The 20,766-nt window shown below is 47.3% G+C and overlaps 1 protein-coding gene across 2 annotated transcripts in view; it reads right to left on the bottom strand.

The window, feature by feature from the left end:
* Positions 1-13,212: 13,212 nt before the first annotated feature.
* KAT14 (lysine acetyltransferase 14) overlaps positions 13,213-20,766 on the bottom strand; it is a 40,370-nt gene continuing 32,816 nt past the window's right edge. For both annotated transcript variants that reach the window (XM_060077689.1, XM_060077690.1), the window contains exons 7-10: positions 18,940-19,076; positions 17,860-18,035; positions 16,146-16,336; positions 13,213-14,190 (exon numbers count right to left, since the gene is read on the bottom strand). In XM_060077689.1, the coding sequence (XP_059933672.1) occupies positions 14,017-14,190; positions 16,146-16,336; positions 17,860-18,035; positions 18,940-19,076 (678 nt within the window). In that variant the 3' untranslated portion in view covers positions 13,213-14,016. The remainder of the gene's footprint in view (positions 14,191-16,145; positions 16,337-17,859; positions 18,036-18,939; positions 19,077-20,766) is intronic.

Here is a 20,766-nt window from a genome sequence, read left to right as displayed (position 1 = left end):
CAGCCTGGGCACACATGAGGGATCCACAGCACAGTCACCCAGGTGACCCACAAAGAGGGATGGAGAAGGCCGCTCTCTTCTCTTTGGCCATCAGCCAGGACTTGTGCCTGCAGACTGTGTCCCTGGCCTTGCCCAGGGCCCTATGAGGGGACTCAGACTGTAAACTCCTTGAAGATGAGAGTCCTCTTGGGAATCCTGGTGCCTTGCACAGGGCTAGAGACTTGGGAAATGATCGGCCCAAACCCTGAGACTGAAGACTCTCTTGTAAAATTTGCTCTGGGCTCTCCCTCCTCTGAAGGAAGACTCTGCACTCACCGTCTCCAGCTCAGAGGACCTCTGATTGGAAAGGCCGACTCATCCCAGTGTGGACCCCACACCTCAGGCCCTCAGCCTGATGGCCCCAAGAAAGTCCACCTGGAGGCTCAGATTTATTTCCTGCCCCTCCACTTCAGAAAAAACCCAAGCGGAGATGAGGTGACAGTTGTCCTCAGCCCTCTCACATCATCCACTTGCCAACAAGCCGTCCACCCACCGATCCACTCAACCCCCCAACCACCTGCCGGGCCATCTGTCCACAATCTCCTCCAACTTCTGTCACATGCCTGTCCTTCAAGGAGCCAAGGGTCTTTGGAGATGATTCTCTCCTTGAGGTTGACTGGGTGTTGGGGATTTTCAGAGACGGCGAGATGATTCCGCAGTCAGGAAGCCTTCATGGACGTGGGCAGATGGGAGAGGGGCTGGATGCTGGAGCTCTGCTGTCTGCCCACCCAGGTCTGGACCTGCCATCTGCTGGCTCTGTGAGCTCAGGCGATTTAAGTAACCTGTCTGTTCCTGACTCATCTGACCTGCAAAAGCCGGTGAGGTAAACCACCAAAATGGCCACAGACCTTCACCCCTCCTTGTATCATGCCCTGTGCAACGTGACTGCAGCTCCTACCACCCAGAGGTGGAGTGATTTTCCTACCTCTTGAATCTGGGCTGACCGTGTGATTTGCTTTGGCCAAGAGAATGTGGCAAAAGTGATGATGTGCCGATTCTGGGCTAGAACTGAGCAAGCCTTGGTACTCTCTGTCTCCTGCTCTCACCCCTTCCCCCAGCACGTAAACACGCCCAGGCTAGCCTGCTGGGGGATGAGACACCACGTGGATGAAAATCCCCGTCGCTCCAGCCAACAGCCAGCCAACTCCCAGAAGCCTAGCTGAGCTGTAGGGAGCCGAGCCAAAGCCAGGACTGCCCATGTGAGCCCAGCCTAAACCATTCACTCACAGAATTGCAGGCAAATAACTGGTGGTTGTTTCAGGCCGCTAAGGTTTGGGGTGGTTTCACGCAGAACTGCTGTGACCACAGGTGAGTGATGTGATAGGATTATACAACTCTTGTACCTCAGGGTCACGGTGGGAGTTAAACGAGATGCTCTATGGAAAGTGCTTAGCTCCCTGCCTGGCACGAGGCAACATCCCATGGATGTTAACTGTTATCCCTGCTGTGGGACACTGTCCTGTGTGAAGATCACAACTACGATCTCAGCCACATCAACTGGACTACAATTTGTCTCCACTCAAGAATCCAACCAGCCACTCGTCCCCACCTACAGAAGCCTGGGCTCTGCCTGAAATTTCTAGTAAAACCTTCTTAAAGTTATATAATTAGCAGATGCATGAACTAGCTGAGGCGGGACGTGCCAGGTCTGGCTGACACGTGGAAATGCTGGACTCCCCGGCCACCTCAATATGGGGCCCCTGCCACAAGACAGCAGACCGTTCCAGCAGTCTCTTCAGATCCAAAGAGAAACGTGGGTGGGGGGGCACTGTTTTTCTTTTTTTTAAAGCTTTCCAGAGGACATTCTGGCCCGCCTTGGAAATGCTGGGCTTGCGTGCAACTGGACACGAGGGTGAGCAGATGGCTGGCCTCTGGAGACCAGCCTCACTCCCACGGTGCGACAGCTTTGAACATGATGAATCGCAAAGGGTTTGTGGTGCTACCTGACTCTGACTGAAATTCTAATTCCAGAAGTGAGTCACGGACTGGGCGCCAATACCGTGGGTGACACGTACAAGGATGGCTTCTGCTGCCTCGTCTGTGGTGACAAAAAAAACGGAAACTGCCCGAATATCCAACAGTAGGGGGATGGCTGAAGAAACTGTGGTACTTATAAACCTCTGTTTCAAAGTAAATTAAACCTATGTTGTTTGACCTAGAAGGACCGTTATGATGTATTGTTAAGAGAGAAAATCAAGTTGCACGATAATGAATGCACTGAGAATCATCCTATTTTAATAAAATGATAAAAATCCCATCTAAGTGTATAAATATTAGTACATGTTTGTGTGGGTAAGGAAAGCGTATGGAAGGATACACACCTGGAGGAGCGGAGTAGGGGGGAGACTATTAGCTTTTCTTTTCATTTTTTATTCGGAGATCATTTTAAACTTACAGAAAAGTTGCAAAAATTAAAATAGTACAAAGAATACCTATATATCCTTTGCCCAGATTCACCTACTGTTAACATTTTACCCCTTCAGCTTTATGATTTGTGCATGTTCCCTGTCCCACCTTCAGCTGATTGCAATCTACACACACACACACAGAGAATTCTTCCCTGATCCATCTGAGGGTAAGTTACATGCATCATGGACATTTACCCCTAAATACTGCAGCATGTATTTTCTAAGAAAAGAGATGTTCTATTACAGCACCACAGCATAGCCTTTGGCTTAAGAAATTTAACACTGATACAAAGTATGTTCTCTGATCATAAGAGAATTAAACTAGAAATCAGTAGCAGGAAGATGTATGAAAACATTCCCCCAAGATATGGAAACTAAATGACTCACTTCTAAATAACCCAGGGGTCAAAGAAGAAATCACAAGAGAAATGAGAAAACATTTTGAATTTAACAATGTTAATACAATCTTTGATCTAATCCACCGATGACACGCTGTTTATTAATTCTTCACGTCCTTTGCCATGTGACTTGATACTACCACTAACTGGCGTGAGTAGAATTTACCTCCCCTCCCTGCTGAAACTGGGCTGGGACATGGGACTTGCTTGGGCCAAAGGAAAGCGGGCAGAGTGAGAACGTGCCAGTTCCCGACCGACGCTGGTGTTCTTCCTCTATCCTGCGTCACTGCCACCATTATGTGAACAGCATCGCTCCGGCACCTGCTGCACTGCTTTCCTGGGACCCAGGGGGAACACCTGCGGGGCAGACCTGAGCTGTATGCACAGATTGAATGGGAGGGGCCGAGCCAAGCCCTGCCAACCTGCAGACACATGGGAAAGAAATGCTGATTGCTGTGGACCACCGAGAATTTCGCATCTGTTACGCAGAGATGACTGATCGTATAGTAGCCGACACACTTCCTTCACATGAGGGATTGTTGTAAGGCCTTTACTAATGTTAACTCACTGCATGGGCAACGGTCCTTTTTCACAAACAAGGACACTGAGTTTAAGCCGCCAGCCCAAGCTCACATGGTTAACACGCTAATGGTTAACACGCTAATGGTTGCATGACCATGGGACGCACTCCCTCTGGACGTCTGCTGGGTGAGACCACAGTTGGTGGTCCTCTGAGCCAGTCTGAGCCCGGGCTTCTCCTACTTGCATCTGGAAGTATCCTGCCAAGCCCACCTGCACAGCCTGCCTCACTCCCCCGGCCTTATCCTCTCCAGCCCCGGGGATGTCTGACGAGCTTGGGGAGAAAGACGCACTTTTCCCAAACACTAGTTTACAGTCGGGAGCCTCCAAGATGCCCCAAGGGTCACAAAAGCCGAGTCTGGTTTTCTGTCCACAGACGTGCAGGCAGGAAAAGAACAAACACCAACATGTGCGAAAAAGTGGTGCGACAATAAAATGGAATTAAACCCCGAGTCAGGAGAGGAAGTGGGCCCTGCTCTGGCTTCATCCAGGGAAGGTCAGTTACCAGAAGCTCAGGTAGGCCTTTGGGCTTGGAGAAGGGATGTATTTTGGAAAGTGAGATGAGGAGCCTCCCCTTGGGAGGCCCAGGGTGGCGGCAGGAGATGACAGGCAGATCCCCCGCTGGACTAGTCCTCCCAGCCTGTGCGTCTCAACCTTGGCCATCATTAGAATCGCCTGGGCTGGGAAGCCACACCCCAGTCCAACTACATCAAATTCTCGGAGGACTGGGACCCAAGTGTGGGCGATTTTGTGGCCAAGGCTGAGAAACACTAAGCAACAGCCTCATTTTAACTAGGGTCTCTCCCCTCCCCTGAGGGTAACCACCATTGTTCCATGGCCCCCAGCTACCAGGCAGCCTGCCGAGTACTCCACATGTTCTCACGGGTCCTCCTCACAACAAATCACAGGTTTTTAGCAAACAGGGAACTGAGGCACAGCCAGCAAGCAGCAGGTGGGGGACTTAGGCCCGAATGGTCCAGAAGCCAAGCTGTTTACAGCCATGCCACACACCTCAGTGATTCAAATGACCTGAGAACTAGGAGGACAGAAATTTCCAAGAGGCCCAAAAGGGGATCCGGGCTGGGTGGGCAGAAAGAGGGGTCTGCCGTCACACTGGGGAGGGGGGCCCAGAGAGGGAAGCGGGGTCCCTGGGATGGCCGGTCTGGGGAGACCAGGCCTTGGTCAACTAATGAGAGCAGATAAACGAGGGAACCAGGCCAAGGGCCCCAGAGACAGAGAATAGATGTCCAATTCTTCCCTGCAGCCTGCTCTCCCAGGACTGGGGGAAACCAGGACACGGGGTTGGCTGAGGACCAGGACCTACCTGCCTCCAAGTTGTTCTGTTTCTGCCTGGGTCCTTCCCTTCTCTTACCCCCTCCTCCACCCCCCTCCTTAATACCACAGGAAGGGGAATTTTGAGCGACCTTCTCCACAAATTCCCCAGATGGGACCAGCCAGTTAGACTGGGTTGAGAATCACCACTTCAATTGCGGGAAGAACTCATATGAATAAATGATGAGAAACACCAAGATCTCCCTACTCCCTGGAGATTAATAGACAAAGGATGCAACCAGGAATGCTACTAGGAAACAAACAATGGAAAATGTTCAACCACACTAATAATTTTTTAAATGGCAAATGACTGCCTATTTAAAAATTAGCAACAAGTACTTCAAGTGATAATAACTAATCCGGGTAGTTTTGAGGTGAGACTGGTACCTTAACATATTAATGACAGTGTTGGCAATGAGAAAGTGACAATGAAAATGTTCCCATCTTTTGACTTAAGAATACCATTTCTGGGATCTATCCAGAAGAAAAAAAAATCCAATCCATGGCAAAAAAAACTTAAGCACAAATGTGTTCACTGCAATGTTATATATAAAAGCAGGAATCCTAATGAGGAGCACTAAAATAATAAGAAAATAGAACCATTAAAGAATGGTCATGTAAACCATTTAGCAACTTGAAAAAAAATGACTGATATAACATGAAGCGACACAAGTAAGTAATCCCTAATCTATTTTGTGTCTCTATTAACTTGCCTTTCCTGGACATTTCATATAAAAGGAATCATACAACATGTGTTCTTTTGTCTGGCTTCTTTGAAATGTTTCAATTCGTGATGTTTCACCCCTGTTGTAGCATTTATCGGTGCTTTGCTCCTTTTTACTGCTGGGTAGTACTCCACTGTACGCATCTATCACATGTGTTTATCCATTCATCAGCTGATGGTCACTTGGGCTGTTTCCACCTGGAGGCTATTGTGAATAATGCTGCAATTAATATTCATGTACACGTCTTTGTGTGGATACATGTTTTCATTTCTCCTGAGAGGAACTGCTGAGTCATATGGTAATTCTATATTTAACATTTTGAAAAACTGCCAGGCTGTTTTCCGACACGACTGCACCATTTTACATTCTCACCAGCAATGTATGGGGGCCCCGATTTCTGCATAGCCTTAGCCACCTGATTATTTATGTCTTCTTGATTCTAGCCAGCTCTGTGAATATCATTTGAATTTCTCTAATGACTAATGATGCTGAGCATCTTTTCATATGCTTACTGGCTATTTGTATACCTTCTTCAGAGAACTGCCTAGTCAAATCATTTGCCCATTTTAATTGCAGTACCTTTTTTTAACACTTTATTTTTTAGAACAGTTTTAGGTTCACAGAAAAATTGAGCAGAAAGTACAGAGATTTCGCAAATATCCCTGCCCCCCATACACAGCCTCCCCCATTATCCACATCCCCCACCAAGGTGGTACCTTTGTTACAGGAGAACCTACACGGACACATCACTGTCATCCAAACTCCACAGTATACATTACAGTTCATCCTTGGTGTTGTGCGTACTATGGGTTTGGACAAATGAATAATGACGTATATCCATTGTTATACTATTATACTATCACAGAGTATTTTCACCGCCCTAAAAATCCTGTGTTCTGCCTGTTAATAATCCCACCCTCCCTCCCTAAACCCCAGAATCTGATCCTTTCCCTGTCTCCACAGTTTTACCTTTTCCAGAATGTCATATAATTGGAATCAGACAGCAAGCAGCCTTTCCAGACTGGCTTATTTCACTTAGTAATATGCATGTAAGGTTCCTCCATGTTTTTTCACGCTTGATAACTTGTTTTAGTGCTGAAAAATATTCTGTTTTCTGGACATACCAGTTTATTCATTCACCTGCTGAAAGACATCTTGGTTGCCTCCAAGTTTTGGCAATTATGAAAAAAGGTTCATGCGCAGGTCTGTGTATAGACATACATTTTAACATCATTTGGGTAAATATGAGGAGTGTGATTGTTGGATCACGTGATGAGTACGTATGCCTATTTTTGTAAGATACTGCCAAACTGCCTTCCGAAGCAGCTGTACCATTTCGCCTTCTCACCAGCAATGAATGAGAGTTCCTGTTGCTTCACATCCTCACCAGCATTTGGTGTTGTCAGAGTGGTGGATTTGAGCCATTCTAATAGATGTGTAGTAGCATCTCATTGTTTTCATTTGCATTTCCCTGATAACATGATGTGGAACATTTTTTCACATGCTTGTTTGCTCTCCGTGTTATCTTCTTTGGTGAAGTGTCTGTTTAGGTGTTTTGCCTGTTTAAAAATCAGGTTGTTCATTTTCTTATTATTGAGTTTTAAGTCTTCTCTGTACATTTTGGATAACAGTCCTTTATCAGATGTGTGCTTTGCAAAGATTTTCTCTCAGTTCGTGGCTTGTCTTAATTTCTTGACGGTATCCTTTCACACAGCAGTTGTTTTAATTTTAATGAAGTCCAGCTTAGAAAATCTTTCTTTCATGGATTGTGCCTTTGTAGAACCAACCAGGACCCTAAGGGGTCTTCCCTGGGACAGATCCCTCCCCCCACATCCTCTGCTTCAGCTCCCCTCTGAAGTACCTAAATGATAGTACCTGATGCACATTTCCTGAGTTGTTCTACAGATGCCAAAACCCCCACTAGATAGAAGAGGTTAACTACTTGATGACTATGAGTACATAGCCCCCCAGACCTACTACAGCCTAAAGACTGATCATGTGAACCCCTGTGACACCATCCTGTGACCTCACCATCAGCCAATCAGAGCTGATCACTTACCCTGGGACTCCCTTCCCTCACCTTACCTCTCAAAATGCTTCACTGAAAACCATCGAGGAGTTTGTGTGCTTTGAGCATTAGCTGTCCCGGATTCCTTGTACAGAGCACCCTGCAATAAATGCTGCTCTTTCTTTCACCACAACCTGGTGTCAGTTGTTTGGCTTTACTCCACGCCGGCGAGTGGACCCAAGTTTTGGCTTGGTAACATTTCATGTTGTATCAAAAAAGTCATCACCATACCCTAGGTCATTTAGATTTTTTCCTATGTTAGCAGTTTTATATGATCCATTTTGAGTTAATTTTTGTGAAGGATGTAAGATCTGTGTCTAGATTCCTTTTTTTTTTTTTTTTTTTGCACGTGGATACCTAGCTGTTCCATTACTGTTTGTTGAAAAGATTATGTTTTCTCCACTGTATAGCCTTTGTTTCGTTGTCAAAGATCAGTTGGCTATACTTATGGAAGTCTATTTCCGGGCTCCCTGTTCTGTTCCATTTATCTAGCTATCTGTTCTTCCACCAATACCAGTGTCTTGATTACTGTAGCTTTATAGTATGTCTCAAAGTTGAGTAGTGTCAGTCCTCCAATTTCATTCTTTTCCCTCAATACTGTGTTGGCTTTTCTGGGTCTTTTGGTTATAAACTTTAAAATCAGTTTGTCAATATCCACACAATAACTTGCTGGGATTTTGACTGAAATTGCTTTGAATCTATAGATCAAGCTGGCAAGAAATGACATCTTGACAATGTTGAGTCTGCCTGTGCATAAATATGGAACATTGCCGCATTTACTTAGTTCTTCGATTTCTTTCATCAGAGTTTTGTAGTTTCCCTCATATAGATCTTGTACATATTTTGTTAGATTTATACCTGCTAATGTGAATGGTATTGTTTTTAATTTCAAATTCGACTAATTCATTGCTGGCATATAGGAAAGTTACTGACTTTTGTATAAATAACCTCATATCCTGTAATCTTGCTATTCACCTGTTAGTTGCATTTTGGGGTCAACTTTTTTTTTTTTTTTTTTTTTTTTTTTGCGGTATGCAGGCCTCTCACCGTTGTGGCCTCTCCCATTGTGGAGCACAGGCTCCGGATGCGCAGGCTCAGCGGCCACGGCTCACGGGACAGCCGCTCCGCGGCATGTGGGATCTTCCCGGACCAGGGCATGAACCTGTGTCCCCTGCATCGGCAGGCGGACTCTCAACCACTGCACCACCAGGGAAGCCCTGGGGTCAACTTTTTATCAATTCTTTCAGATTCTCTACATAGACAAGCAGGTCATCTGCATACAAACAGTTTTATATCGTCCTTCCCTATCTGTATACCTTTTATTTCATTTTCTTGCATTAGCTAGAACTTCCATTAGCTAGTACAATGTTAAAAGGAGTGGTGAGAGAGGACACCCTTGTCTTGTTCCATCTTAGATGGAGGTCTTCTAGTTTCTAAGTATTCTAGTTTCTCACCGTTAAGTATGATGTTTAGGTGTAGGTTTTTTGCATAAGTCCTTTATCAAGTTGAGGAAGTTCCCCTCTATTCCTACTTTGCTGAGAATTTTTATCATAAATGGGTATTGGATTCTGTCATGTATCATATGATATGATCGTGTGATTTTTATTCTTTAGCCTGTTCGTATGATTGCATTATTTGGAAACAGGGGTATTTGTTAAACTATGGTACATGACTATAACAAAATATAATTCTATCATATATGATTTTTTAGAACATATGACAACGTGGAATGTTATCTGTGACCACCTAAAAAAAAAAACCCCCAAAAGTCGTGAATCTTATAGAACAAGATATACAATATGATCACAGTTCATTTTAAAAAACTAGTATATGAAAAAAAATGACATATGCAAGGGCATATGTATGTGCATAAGACAAAAGGATTTATACCAAAATATCTAAAGCAATGGGCTCTGCTGGGTTAGAGTAACCTCTCTGGTAGCTGGTAACAAGCCAACGTGAAGTAAAGCAAAAAGGGTCATTTGACATGTAACGTCTAGAAAAGGCAAATCTATAGGGACAGAAAACAGACTGGTGGTTGTCCGGGCTGGGGCAGGAGTGGGGACTGACTGCAAATGAGCACCAGGGGCCTCTCTGGCCCCATGTTCTACAAGTGGATTGAGTGATAACTCCATAAATCTACTAAAAACCTGAATTGTACACTTAAAATTGGTGAATTTTATAGTATGCAAATTACACCTCCACAAAACTTTAAAAGGAAGGAGGGATGATTTACTATAAAATGGGATGGATGTAAGGGGAAGCCTACCCCAATCCTGAGGGGGGAGCCTCAGCCAGCCTCAGGGAGAGGCCTCACCAGAAATCTATCTGAAACTGTCTCAACCCTTCCTGTTCTCTACAGACTGGCCCACAAACAAAACAAAAAACAAAAAACCGTGGCCACCGAGAGCTCCTGCATGCACTCTGGCCACGAGGAATGCCCTCACTGCCTTCCTAGCATGGATGAGGTGTCCACCAGATACAGCCCACCCAGCTGCCCCAAAGGGGAACAATTCCAAGCTGGGCAGCTGCCCTCTGGGTGTCACAACTTCACAGCCTTTTCCATAATGACCCTTGTGGTTGACTATACTTTGGTGCTCACCACCCCCCTCCCCTCAGGAACCACATATCCCAGTATTTGTCCTTGTGAAGCGCTCCCTCCGGCATGGTCTAGGAGTTCGGCCACGTCACTGGCTCCGGCTGATGGGTCAGCAGTAAGCACGATGCAAGGAGAGGCTTGAGGAGCACTTGCAGTGGGGTCTGTCTTCCTGGAAAGTTGGAAGAATGTTCCTTCTTGGAACCCAGCTACCTCGCCATGAGGTGGTGTAAGCAGTCCCACGGGGAGGCGGGAAGAGAACTGAAGCCCCCCCGGCCAGCACCCCTGCTGAGCTCCCAGATGACAGGGGCTGCCCCAGTGCCCCAGCCGGCACCACATGGAGAGAACCATCCAGAAAACCCTCAGAATCCCAAGAGAAAAGAAACTGCTATGGTGTTAAGTGGCTAGAGTTTGTGGTGGTTCCTTACGTAGCACTAGGTAACACAGACATCCTTTGGCCTCTAGGTCATCAGAGAAGTCCTGGTGAGTGTTGAGAAGTGCCACCTGTAACACTGAGTGCCCGGCCCACCTGCCCAGGACACCCTGCTGTGCCCCTGGGGAGGCAGGAGCTCTTGCCGGCATCTTACTGAAGGGTGACAGGCAGGCCCTCGCTTAAGCTCAGGCCACTGCGGAACCCACTCTAAAAGCCGCTTCCTCAAGGAGATATGAACCTAGAAGGCTACGACGCCACTGTCTGGATACTAAGACCAAGGGCGCAAAGTCTGAGCAGCAGGGTACTGACATATCCTCAGTGAACCTCTCCGTAAGACACGTACTTGCGAAGTCAACCCTGCTTGCCTTAACTCAAAGTTAATTTGCCAGAAACGGGACTGATGTCCATGGTATTCCTGCCCAAGTGCCTACAGAACCTGAACAGGAGCAAAGAGCAGATGCCCCCGAATCCTGGGACACTGCAAACCAACGAGCCCTAGGACACTTCAGAAATGTCCACATTCACAAAGACTTGGGGACGGTTCCTGATCACGGGAGACAAAAGGAGCCTGACAACTGAATGCAACATGCAATCTTGATCTTCTTTTGCTATAAAGGGCAGTATCAGGACAATCAGTGAAATGTGAATTAGGTCTGTACATGAACAGCAAGAGATCAAGGTTAACTTCCCTGATTTTGTCACTGTACAGCAGTTAGGTAAGAACATTCCTAGCTTTTATTAAGGGTAAAGTGGGCACAGTATCTGCAACTTACTTTTAAGTGGTTCAGAAAAAAGTGTGCAGGTGCACACACACGTATGTGTACAGAGAGCACAAACGTGTGAAATGTTAACATTTAGGGAACTGGGATGAAGGGTACCTGGGAATTCTTTGTACTCTTCTGTAACTTTTCTGTCAAGAATGAAATTATGTCAAAATTAAAATAAAACATTTCTAAGATACTGTTTGGTGAGTCATTCCTTCTGAACCTTTGTTCCAACCACTCAGCTGGCTCCAGAAAGGTCTCCCCTCCAGTCTGAACAGGGCTTGTTACTGCTTTTTGGCTCACACACCCTTCTAAACGTCTGATGAAGCTTCAGGCCCCTTCCCCCAAAAAACATTCACACTCACACATACCTGCCTTTGCACATGACCACAGACCCTGACCTGGGAGCCCAGCAAGGAAAACATGGAAGGTCAGAGTGGGAAGCGAATCAGCTCTGAATCCAGGCCGCCTGTCAGGGTCCAGGGGCCTTAGGCCCCGGGGGAGAGTTCCTCCCCAACGTCACACACCCCGCAGGCAGGGAGGGGCCGGCGCCAGGACTTGGGTCCTGTCCTCTGCTTTCTGTCTGTGCGCCCTGGCACGGACTTACGCATCCTCTCAAGCCCACTTTCTCTTCCCTAAAATTGAGGCAACGGTACGACCACCTCATGGAGTCGCTGGGAGAATTCAGAGCTCAGGAACGGGGCTGGCGTTTTTCCTACTCTTAGCACCTTGTACCTTGTCTGCTCAACACTGCCTACCCCTGAGCCCACTGGGCTGGGTGCTGGGTGCTGCTCAGGGCAGCCAGTGGCACAGACAGGAGGCCCCACCTCAGGCTTACGCCCCAGAGGCCCCAGTTGCCAGCAATTCTTGTTTTTCCTGATACCCTCTGAGATCAGGTCTTTGCTTTCCATCCCACTTGGAGCCCACTGCCTTTTGCTAGACATACCTTTGATTTAATGTAGCCTTTAGCCACATTCACTTTAACTAGAATACTAGACGTTTTGGCCAAACGTGAACACACGAGCAGTATATCTGCTTTTCAGCCGCCACTCACCCTCACCTGGAAGTTCTCTCTCAAAATGACGCGAATTATAAGGTGTCACTCAGAGTGCAGATTGGTCTGTCTTGAAGCCCTGGAGTTTCACTGCAGAGGGAAGTATTGAGAGGGCAGGTCCGTGGACACACAGACACCCGGGGCGCGTACGGGCCGGGGCTCAAACCGTCCGTCTCCCCCGAGTGTCAGCTCTTCCTCGAGCTCTGGGGTGAAAAAATCCATCACTTTAGCCATAAAACAGACACACTCAGATAGTAGAATATAACATACCTGTAATCTTAAGAACCTAAACCTTAAAGGCCAAGCAGGAGGCAGGTGACAGCTGGCCCCTCCCAGCCTGTTGGGGGTCCCCGCAGGGTCAGGTTCGGAAATGCTGGTTTTGACCCTCTGGAAGGGGAGAGGGTGAGCAGGAGCCCAGAAGACTCCTTTTCGGAGGCTGACCATCGCTGCTTTGATCCTGGCACCTGAGTGACTCCGCATGTCCAGCCCGGGGCCTCATGCGGGCGAGGGGAAAGGCAGCCCCGATCCCAACCAGGTTAACAGAGATAAGCAACAGGACAGCTGCAGACTCTTCCTGCGGGGGTGACACACATTCCCCTGGAACGAAGGGATTCAAGCTCCCTCTAAGCACAGCCTCCAGAACACAGATGCCTGTGGTCCACGGAATACCAATGCAAACTTTTAAACGTGCCGAGTTTTCTAGAGAGTGTTCAGCCTTTTTTGGATTCTCAAAGGGATTCATGTCCCCAAAAGATAAGTACTGCTCTTAATTAAAAAGAGTTTGAAAGCAAACTGATGAGACTGAAGCTCTGGCCATGGGTTGTCACAAGGAAAGATTTTTATTTGAGAACGTCGGATACTTCTGGAAATGTTCCTGCTAAATCCAAAAACACCTGATAGTCCAGCTCCAACACTCACAAACCCACCAACAGCCTTGTTCCGCAGACAAGACGGGACCGTCCATGGCCAGCTCCCCTCCCACCGCTGCTCGCCTCCATCCGGGGGCACAACTGAAATGCCAGGCCACTCAGCTACTCCAGCCACAGGAGGGGAGAATGGGATCCCGCCTCCCAGGCCATGGCCCCGGTGGGGGATGCTCACAGGGGCACAGCTGAGGCGACGTCACACACGAACACCATGACCAAAGTCAGCGAGTGCCCGAGGGGTCCCCCTGGCTTCAGTGACAGCACAGCCAGGCTGGGACGGGCTGGCGTCCCCCGTGTGATCATCTCACCACCCCAGGACAGCACGGTGCCTCTGAAGGAAGCACCGCAGGAACCCTTAACCGCGATCACATTTCTCACACTTTAAACGGGACAGAATCTCTCTCCCCAAGAACATCAGTCTGGACCTTCCTGGCTCAACAGGCTGTCGGGCAAAGGACAGCGCACCTGCCAGTCTTAGTTGACCGTGGAGTCCAAGGTGTGGGCAAAGGCCTGTCCAGAAAAGGCTGGACAGCGACTCAGCCGAAGGGGCGCCCACTACTGACGCCACTGCCCACGCCGCTCTCGGCTCAGCTGAGATCAGAACCCGCGGTGAAGCGAGCACCTGCCGCTGGGGGGTCTACTGACGGCCCTTCTCTGCGAGCATGTGTGCCCTCTGTGAAGGGGTGCACTCACATCAGCGTCGCAGTCGCAGGAAGAACGCGTGTTTACACTCCGCGCTCTCCAAGGGGTAATATTTATCGTAAAAATCTAAGACATATTCTTCAGTCTTGAATCCAAACTTCTGGTAGAGCAGCATGGCAGGGTTGCTCGCTGAGACGTGAAGGGTTACGTCCTTGCCCATGCAGGTCTGCCGAGAGAGTGGAAAAACACAAGGTGAAAACAAAAAAGCCGGAGGGAAAAGGAGTGGCTGAAGTAACTTTTAAGTGTAGGCAGTCAGTTACAGAAACCAGAGACACTGGGGCCTGAAGCTGAGACACTGTAGCACCAGCAACAGCAGGAAACCTGACCCTTCTCTGCCGCCACCAAAACGTTCAAGACCAAGGAAACAGACGGTAAGCTGGGTGTGTCCTTTTTCTCTTTGGAGCAAAGAGCCAACAGGGATATTTCACTGTCAATTGTTTTATATTCAGTTGCATTTAAATACATCAAGCATATCAATACCAACATCACAACAATCTTGAAGAAACAGAGGACAAGACGAGACATTCTGCTTTTAAAAACTAGACGTCATCCTGAAAGGGAATCGTAAAAATTCCCTGCCTAGACCTTCTAGAAAATATGTTAAATTATGTAGCCAGATATGAACTATTAAGACTTCTGTTTAATTATACAACTTGAATACCTTATACAGACATTCTGAATCCCAAAGACACTCTCTCGTCACTCCCAAACTTCTCAGAACTGAGGTGTCTGCATGTAGCACGGGCCTAATCCTAGGGGAAAAGAATGATGCTTGCTCTGTCAAGCCTAGGCAAGTTCTTAGATTCTTTAATTAGCTACACAAAAGAAAGTACCCCGAAAGTCACATAAATTCAGAACTTGCTCTTTAATGAGGAGGCACTGAGATCCTGGACTTGATGAGTTCCCGAGATTTTACAATCCCAGGTCAAAGGCAGACAGATACCCTCTCTTCCCTGCTTCCCTCACATTCTGCATCCAGAGGCATTTTTAGGAGAAGAAAGAACTACAAGCACACCAAGGACGATAGTCCTCTTTACGCTGCAAGTTGGCACAGTCCCAGCAACGCTGTCGCCAAGCACAGCTGACCATCTGGGTGGTACTGTGTCTGGGCCGGGGTTTATGGTCTGGCCGGGGGCCAGGCACCCACATAGAAAGACGGACACTCCTCCTCCCAGCCAGGGAGGCTCAGTAAGGACCGAGTGTGCCACCAGAACATCACCCCTGCCCCATCCACCGGCCCTTGCTGGTGAAGGAGGAGGCTGAAGCCCATGGCCATCCTGCCAGGAGAGGGTGAACAGGGGGAGGTCGGCCCTGCGTACGGGGTGGGTAAAGGCGGGGTGTGGTGGGGATAATGGAGACAGCCTCACACTAACTGCCAAGAGAGGAGAGGAGAACGCAATTCCTCGATAGAGGAAGGTTCTCACCAACACCTGGGAATTACTGAGCAAGTTTCATTAAAAACTGGAAAAAAAAAACCACTGAATCATCTCCATCTTCTATTTAAAAAGAATCTTGCCTACGTGACACACAATGCTCCATACCCAGTGGTTTCTCAATAAGCTACCAGATAAATTCTGGGGAAAAAAAAATCCTTGCATGTTTTTCTGGTGTTAGTATATAAATATATGGTCTATTTTCCTCAAAGGTGATACAGATATATCAAAGGATGAATTACTGAGAAGGTTCACAGCAACAGTAAAATTAAAAACAAGCAGCATTAACAGAATGCACATACCACTGATTGATAGTTTGGCTAAAATGTTTAAAAATACTTAAGAACTAAAAGTCACTTCTCACTTCCACTTCTCAGTCACCGCGGTGGTGATTCCAAGAGCAGCAGCAGTTACGATACGGACAGTACAAGTGCTTTAGGCTCCCACTTGTGGTACTTTCCTCACTTCATTTACTACACATGTTCACAAACTGATTTCTTTGAAACCTGGGTCTGAGGAGTGACCCTCTCTTAGGGGGTGAACGCTTCTCTCTGGGTGTTAATAACCTCGTGAGCGACACAGACCGGCTCCTCTTCACTGGCGTCGCCTGGCACTGGCCGCCTCCTCCTCCAAGCCTTTCAAGGAAGCCCAGAGGCAGGTGGGCAGACAGTGAGCAGAGACAACATACCTGAATCAGATGATAAATCATGAAAGTCGCGATCCCTGCTCTTCTCCACTCAGGATGGACAAACAGAAATGAAATGTACGCTTCGTTGTACTTCACATCGGGGACCATGAAGCCAAAGGCAATGATGACTTTCTTATAGAGGACGACGACGCTGAAGTCCGGGTACTGCAGGCACTCGGACAGGTCAACACCTACGGAGAGAGGCCAGCAGGGTCAGCCCGGGCTTGGGGGCTAGTGAGCAACAGGCCACTCAGTCTGTGCTTTCAGCTGCATCTGCGTGCTAAAACACCCAAACGGGAGACAGAGACATTACCATAGACACCACACATTCAGATCATAAAAATAAAAAAGTGAATTTTAGAAAATATCAAAATTAGCATCGCCTGGTCTACGTACATATGTTAAAAGAAGAGAAGCAGGACAGGGTGGGTAGGAGAGAGCATACAAGCTCAGAACTGGACGCACCTAGCGTCGCACTCGGCCTCCGGGGCTGCGAGTGCCAGCTGGCGCATCCCTAAGCGCCCCGCCTCGGTATCTGCCTTGGGTAAGATGAGAGATACCCAGACCCCAGGGGGCTGAGGAAAGATCCCGAGACCGCCCGTACACAGACAATTGACAAGCTCTTTAGTACAAATGCCACATTTTACAATAAAGGAGTAAAATATAACATAACTCCATGTTTAACGTTTGGAAGGCACCCAGTGTAGGGGCAGGAAGTAGCAGACACTCCCAGAATGCTCTTTTCAGCCCCATCCTAGCCCCCACCACGTGCACTGTGACATCCTGACAAAATCTCATCCAGCTCCTAGAAGACATGTATTATTTCCTTTACATTCCGAAGCAGTGCAGTAAAACAGATCCAAAAAGAACGTGTTTATATTTAGCAATGAAACTGTGTTCCTTTGATCGATGGCTTCAGAGACAATATGTTAAGGTGGATAAAATCACGAATCACATTGGATTTATTCTTGTTTTCAAAGGCTGTGGTTGGGGTATTTGGCTTTTTAAAAACAACTTTTGGGACTTCCCTGGTGGCGCAGTGGTTAAGAATCTGCCTGCCAATGCAGGGGACACGGGTTCGAGCCCTGGTCTGGGAAGATCCTACATGTCGCCGAGCCCGTGTGCCACAACTACTGAAGCCCACGCACCTAGAGCCTGTGCTCTGCAACAAGAGAAGCCACTGCAATGAGAAGCCCACGCACCATAACGAAGAGCAGCCCGCACGCGGCAACAAAGACCCAACACAGCCAGAAATAAATAAATTAATTAATAAAAATAAATAAATAAAAACAACTTTTGGCTGTGCTAACACTCTCAAAAGGACCAGCTAAATAAAGAAAGCACACAGAATTATTAAGCAAAAATCACAAGTGTCCAAATATGCCCAAGCTACCAGCCTGTGTGGTACTGATGGACATTACCTGGGATCTAGACACATGTGGAAGCAAAACAGGGTGAATCATTTATTCTGGAACCAGAGACAAACAGGGAAGAGGAACAGACAAAAACACTGTTTATTACTTTAACTGCTGGCTTCTTCTTGACCTTAGGAAAGAAAGAGATGTTTATATTTTAATATTTCTATGTTAGTAGAGACAAACTGAATGAAATCATGTAAGGTTTTGGGGGTCACATGACATACACTAATTTTAAAAACTGCTAAAATGAATGACACAGAAAATGGATCTGCCTAGTTCGGGAGGGGAGAACATACCAGGCCAGAAAAACTCCTGACACATGGAGTTTATCGTCGGGATGTGATTTGGCCGGACATAGCAGTAGTCAAGAGGTGCGTCCGGCTCTGGCGTCCAGTGAGGGTCACTCCTGTGCAGGTGGGAACGAATCTGGGACAGGAGCTGCAGTTTGGGTGGCTTTGTTTCATAATCACGCCTCCAGAACCCAGAAAATAAACAAACTGAAGTCAAGAAAAATACCCATTATTCCCAGCCATTTGATTCACAAAACTCTTTGATCTGCTTGAAATTTTAAATTAATTTGCACTACTTTATACGGCGGCTGACTTAACGGCTACAATACTTTTCTGGTATGAAATTTAAAATTCATTCTATCAACATTCGTCAGACCCAACCCCTTAGTACCTGCCAGGAACTCTACTAGTGCTGGTGAGCCTTGATGAACAGAATGGGGAAACAGAAACAGCATCCTAATTCAACCCTCTGAGTGCTGGGACACAGGACAGAGCCCAGGAGAGGAAGGCCCAACCCTGCCAGGACAGCTGGGGACCAGGAGGTGGAGGAGGCTGGCATGCTGCTTCCCCTTGTCTGCCCAGGAGGGCAGGGCTGTGCCAGGAGGACCGCATGACTGGGGGCTGCAGAGCAAGCGTGGTCAGCAGAGACAACTGTCAATCATGCACAGCCCAGCGCTGGGGCCTCTCCAGCCAGCTCGGCGTCCAGGGCTCTGCCTACACAAGGAGACGCATCAGCAGTCCACATACAGGCCCGACTGAGACATCATCCCATTTTTTCATTTCACAGACGACTAAATATATATACAACTTTGAAATTTAAAACAATGAGTATGATAATCATAATGAAATCTAACAGAGTTAACTTATCCTTGCCTTTTATGTTTCTTTCAAAGGACCATCCTTTCTGTAAAAATGTACAGTTGAAATAAGCCAAGGATGAGACTGGACACAGAGCACAGACTCGGTCCTTGCTGATGCCAACTCACAGATCTTGGTCTTTATTCGCTCCAGTGGGGGAACAGGGCTTGAAAACCACCAACATTACTCCCCGCGACACACTCGACATCACAGCTCTTCTCTGTATACCTGATGTAAGGCTTTAGGATCCGAGAAGTGTAAGGGCTGACAATGCTCTGGTCCACAGCCATATCTTCTGACCCCACCAAACGGTACAAAAACTTCGTGGTCTGGTGCCGAAATCCTCTCCTGGATGGCAAGGCAGTCTATGAGAAAGACATGCTAGTTATATAAAAATAAAGTTACTCAAAGGATTGGTTTAATTTCCACAGGTAAGTAGTACTTACAACATTTTTATGTGTCAGAAAGAAAGTCTTTCCACAGGACTTAACTGGAAAGCTCAAGGTTCAATACAAACTTCATAGGTACCTTTACATAAAAATGGATATGAAAAACTAATCCCGGTTTAACAGTTTAAAAGCAAAATAATTTTAAAAATTTTAAAGTTTTGTAAAGATTTTAAAAGAGATCTAGACAGGTGAAATGCAGAATTGATCCCTGGATTTACAGCCTCTCCAGGTTTCATGTTGTCTATAAACGCACAGTCAATCCACTCATCAAATGTTCACCAGTCCAAGCATCAGGGGGGAGGGGTAACACACATAGGCCTCCTGTCTCATGAGTGGTCTCTGTTATCACAGGGGCGTGGGGGTCAATCACTGCTGCATCTGTATGTGGCTCTATTACAATATGTCTCTACCAAATAAATCTGATAAAAGTAGGACTGATGCAGATTATCATCCCTAAAACATAGCATGAGCGGAGAGGCCCGACCGGAGGGTCAAGGGGGACGCAGTCCTGCTCCTCCAGAGGATGTCCCCATAGAAGGGCTGCAGACGTCTGCTCTCCAGACACTGCTGCTCCGGGGCCCTCGGTCATGTCGTAACAGAACATGACAATTAGGGTTTTATAGCAAAGAGCTCAGATGGAAAGATTAAAAGGCACATTTATAAAGTGGTGTGCCAAGGGTTGGATGAAGTTTAGAAACCTGAGTTGTTTTTGTAGAAACAGCTTGCTCTTAGCATAGAAAATAACTTTGTTGGAAGAAAAGCAAGGATTCTTTCCTTAATAATTTGCTCTGATTACTTTCCCAAACCGGACACCAAAACTTTCAAAGGCCAACTCTGAAATTCTTCCAGGACTTTGCATTTCAAAGTGAAATTCAAAGTTGTGGTAAACAGTTTGCAAATATGGCCCAATGCTTCCTCTTGTGCCTGAAGGTACAAGTGTCTCTCCATATGGAAAGGTGGAGTCAATGTTCCCTCCCCTGGAATCTGGCAGGCCTGGGACAGGCTGGACCAGTCAGAACATGGCATAAGTAACATTCTGGGACCTCTGAGCCCAGGCCATAAGGGAGCCGGCGGCTTCCACTTCCTCCCTCCTCGAGCCCAGCTGCCACGGTGCCCAGGCGCAACCACTGAAGGGCTGGCGGCCACATGGAGACAGGCTCTGGAGGATCCAGCTCCCAGCTGAGTGGAGCCACAGGGTGCCCCTTCCTTCAGCACATGAAGGAAAACACCCAGCTGAGCCAGTCAACCCACAGACTCAGAAGAAGAATTAAATAGTTACTGTTTTAAGCCACTACGTTTTGGGCTGGTTTGTAATGCAGCAGAGATTACAGCAGCCCCTGAGCCCATGAAACAGCATCAGGTTAAATGGGAAGGTGAGGTCTGTGAAAGCCCTGGATGCGCACAGTCCCCACCCCTTTCCTCTCCCTTGCTTCCACACCAGTTTAAACATCCTCAGCTTCTGCCTGGAACACTACTCTAGAATCTACTCCTGGTGAAGGTGCTGTGAAAACTGTTGAAATGACAACAAAGGACTTAGAATATTGCAACTTAGTTGACAAAGCAGCAGCTGCAGGGTTTAAGACGACTGACTCCAATTTTGAAAGAA

Source organism: Mesoplodon densirostris, chromosome 16, assembly GCF_025265405.1.
Source record: "Mesoplodon densirostris isolate mMesDen1 chromosome 16, mMesDen1 primary haplotype, whole genome shotgun sequence".
Lineage (NCBI taxonomy): Eukaryota > Metazoa > Chordata > Mammalia > Artiodactyla > Ziphiidae > Mesoplodon > Mesoplodon densirostris.
This window is presented reverse-complemented; position numbering and strand designations above follow the sequence as displayed.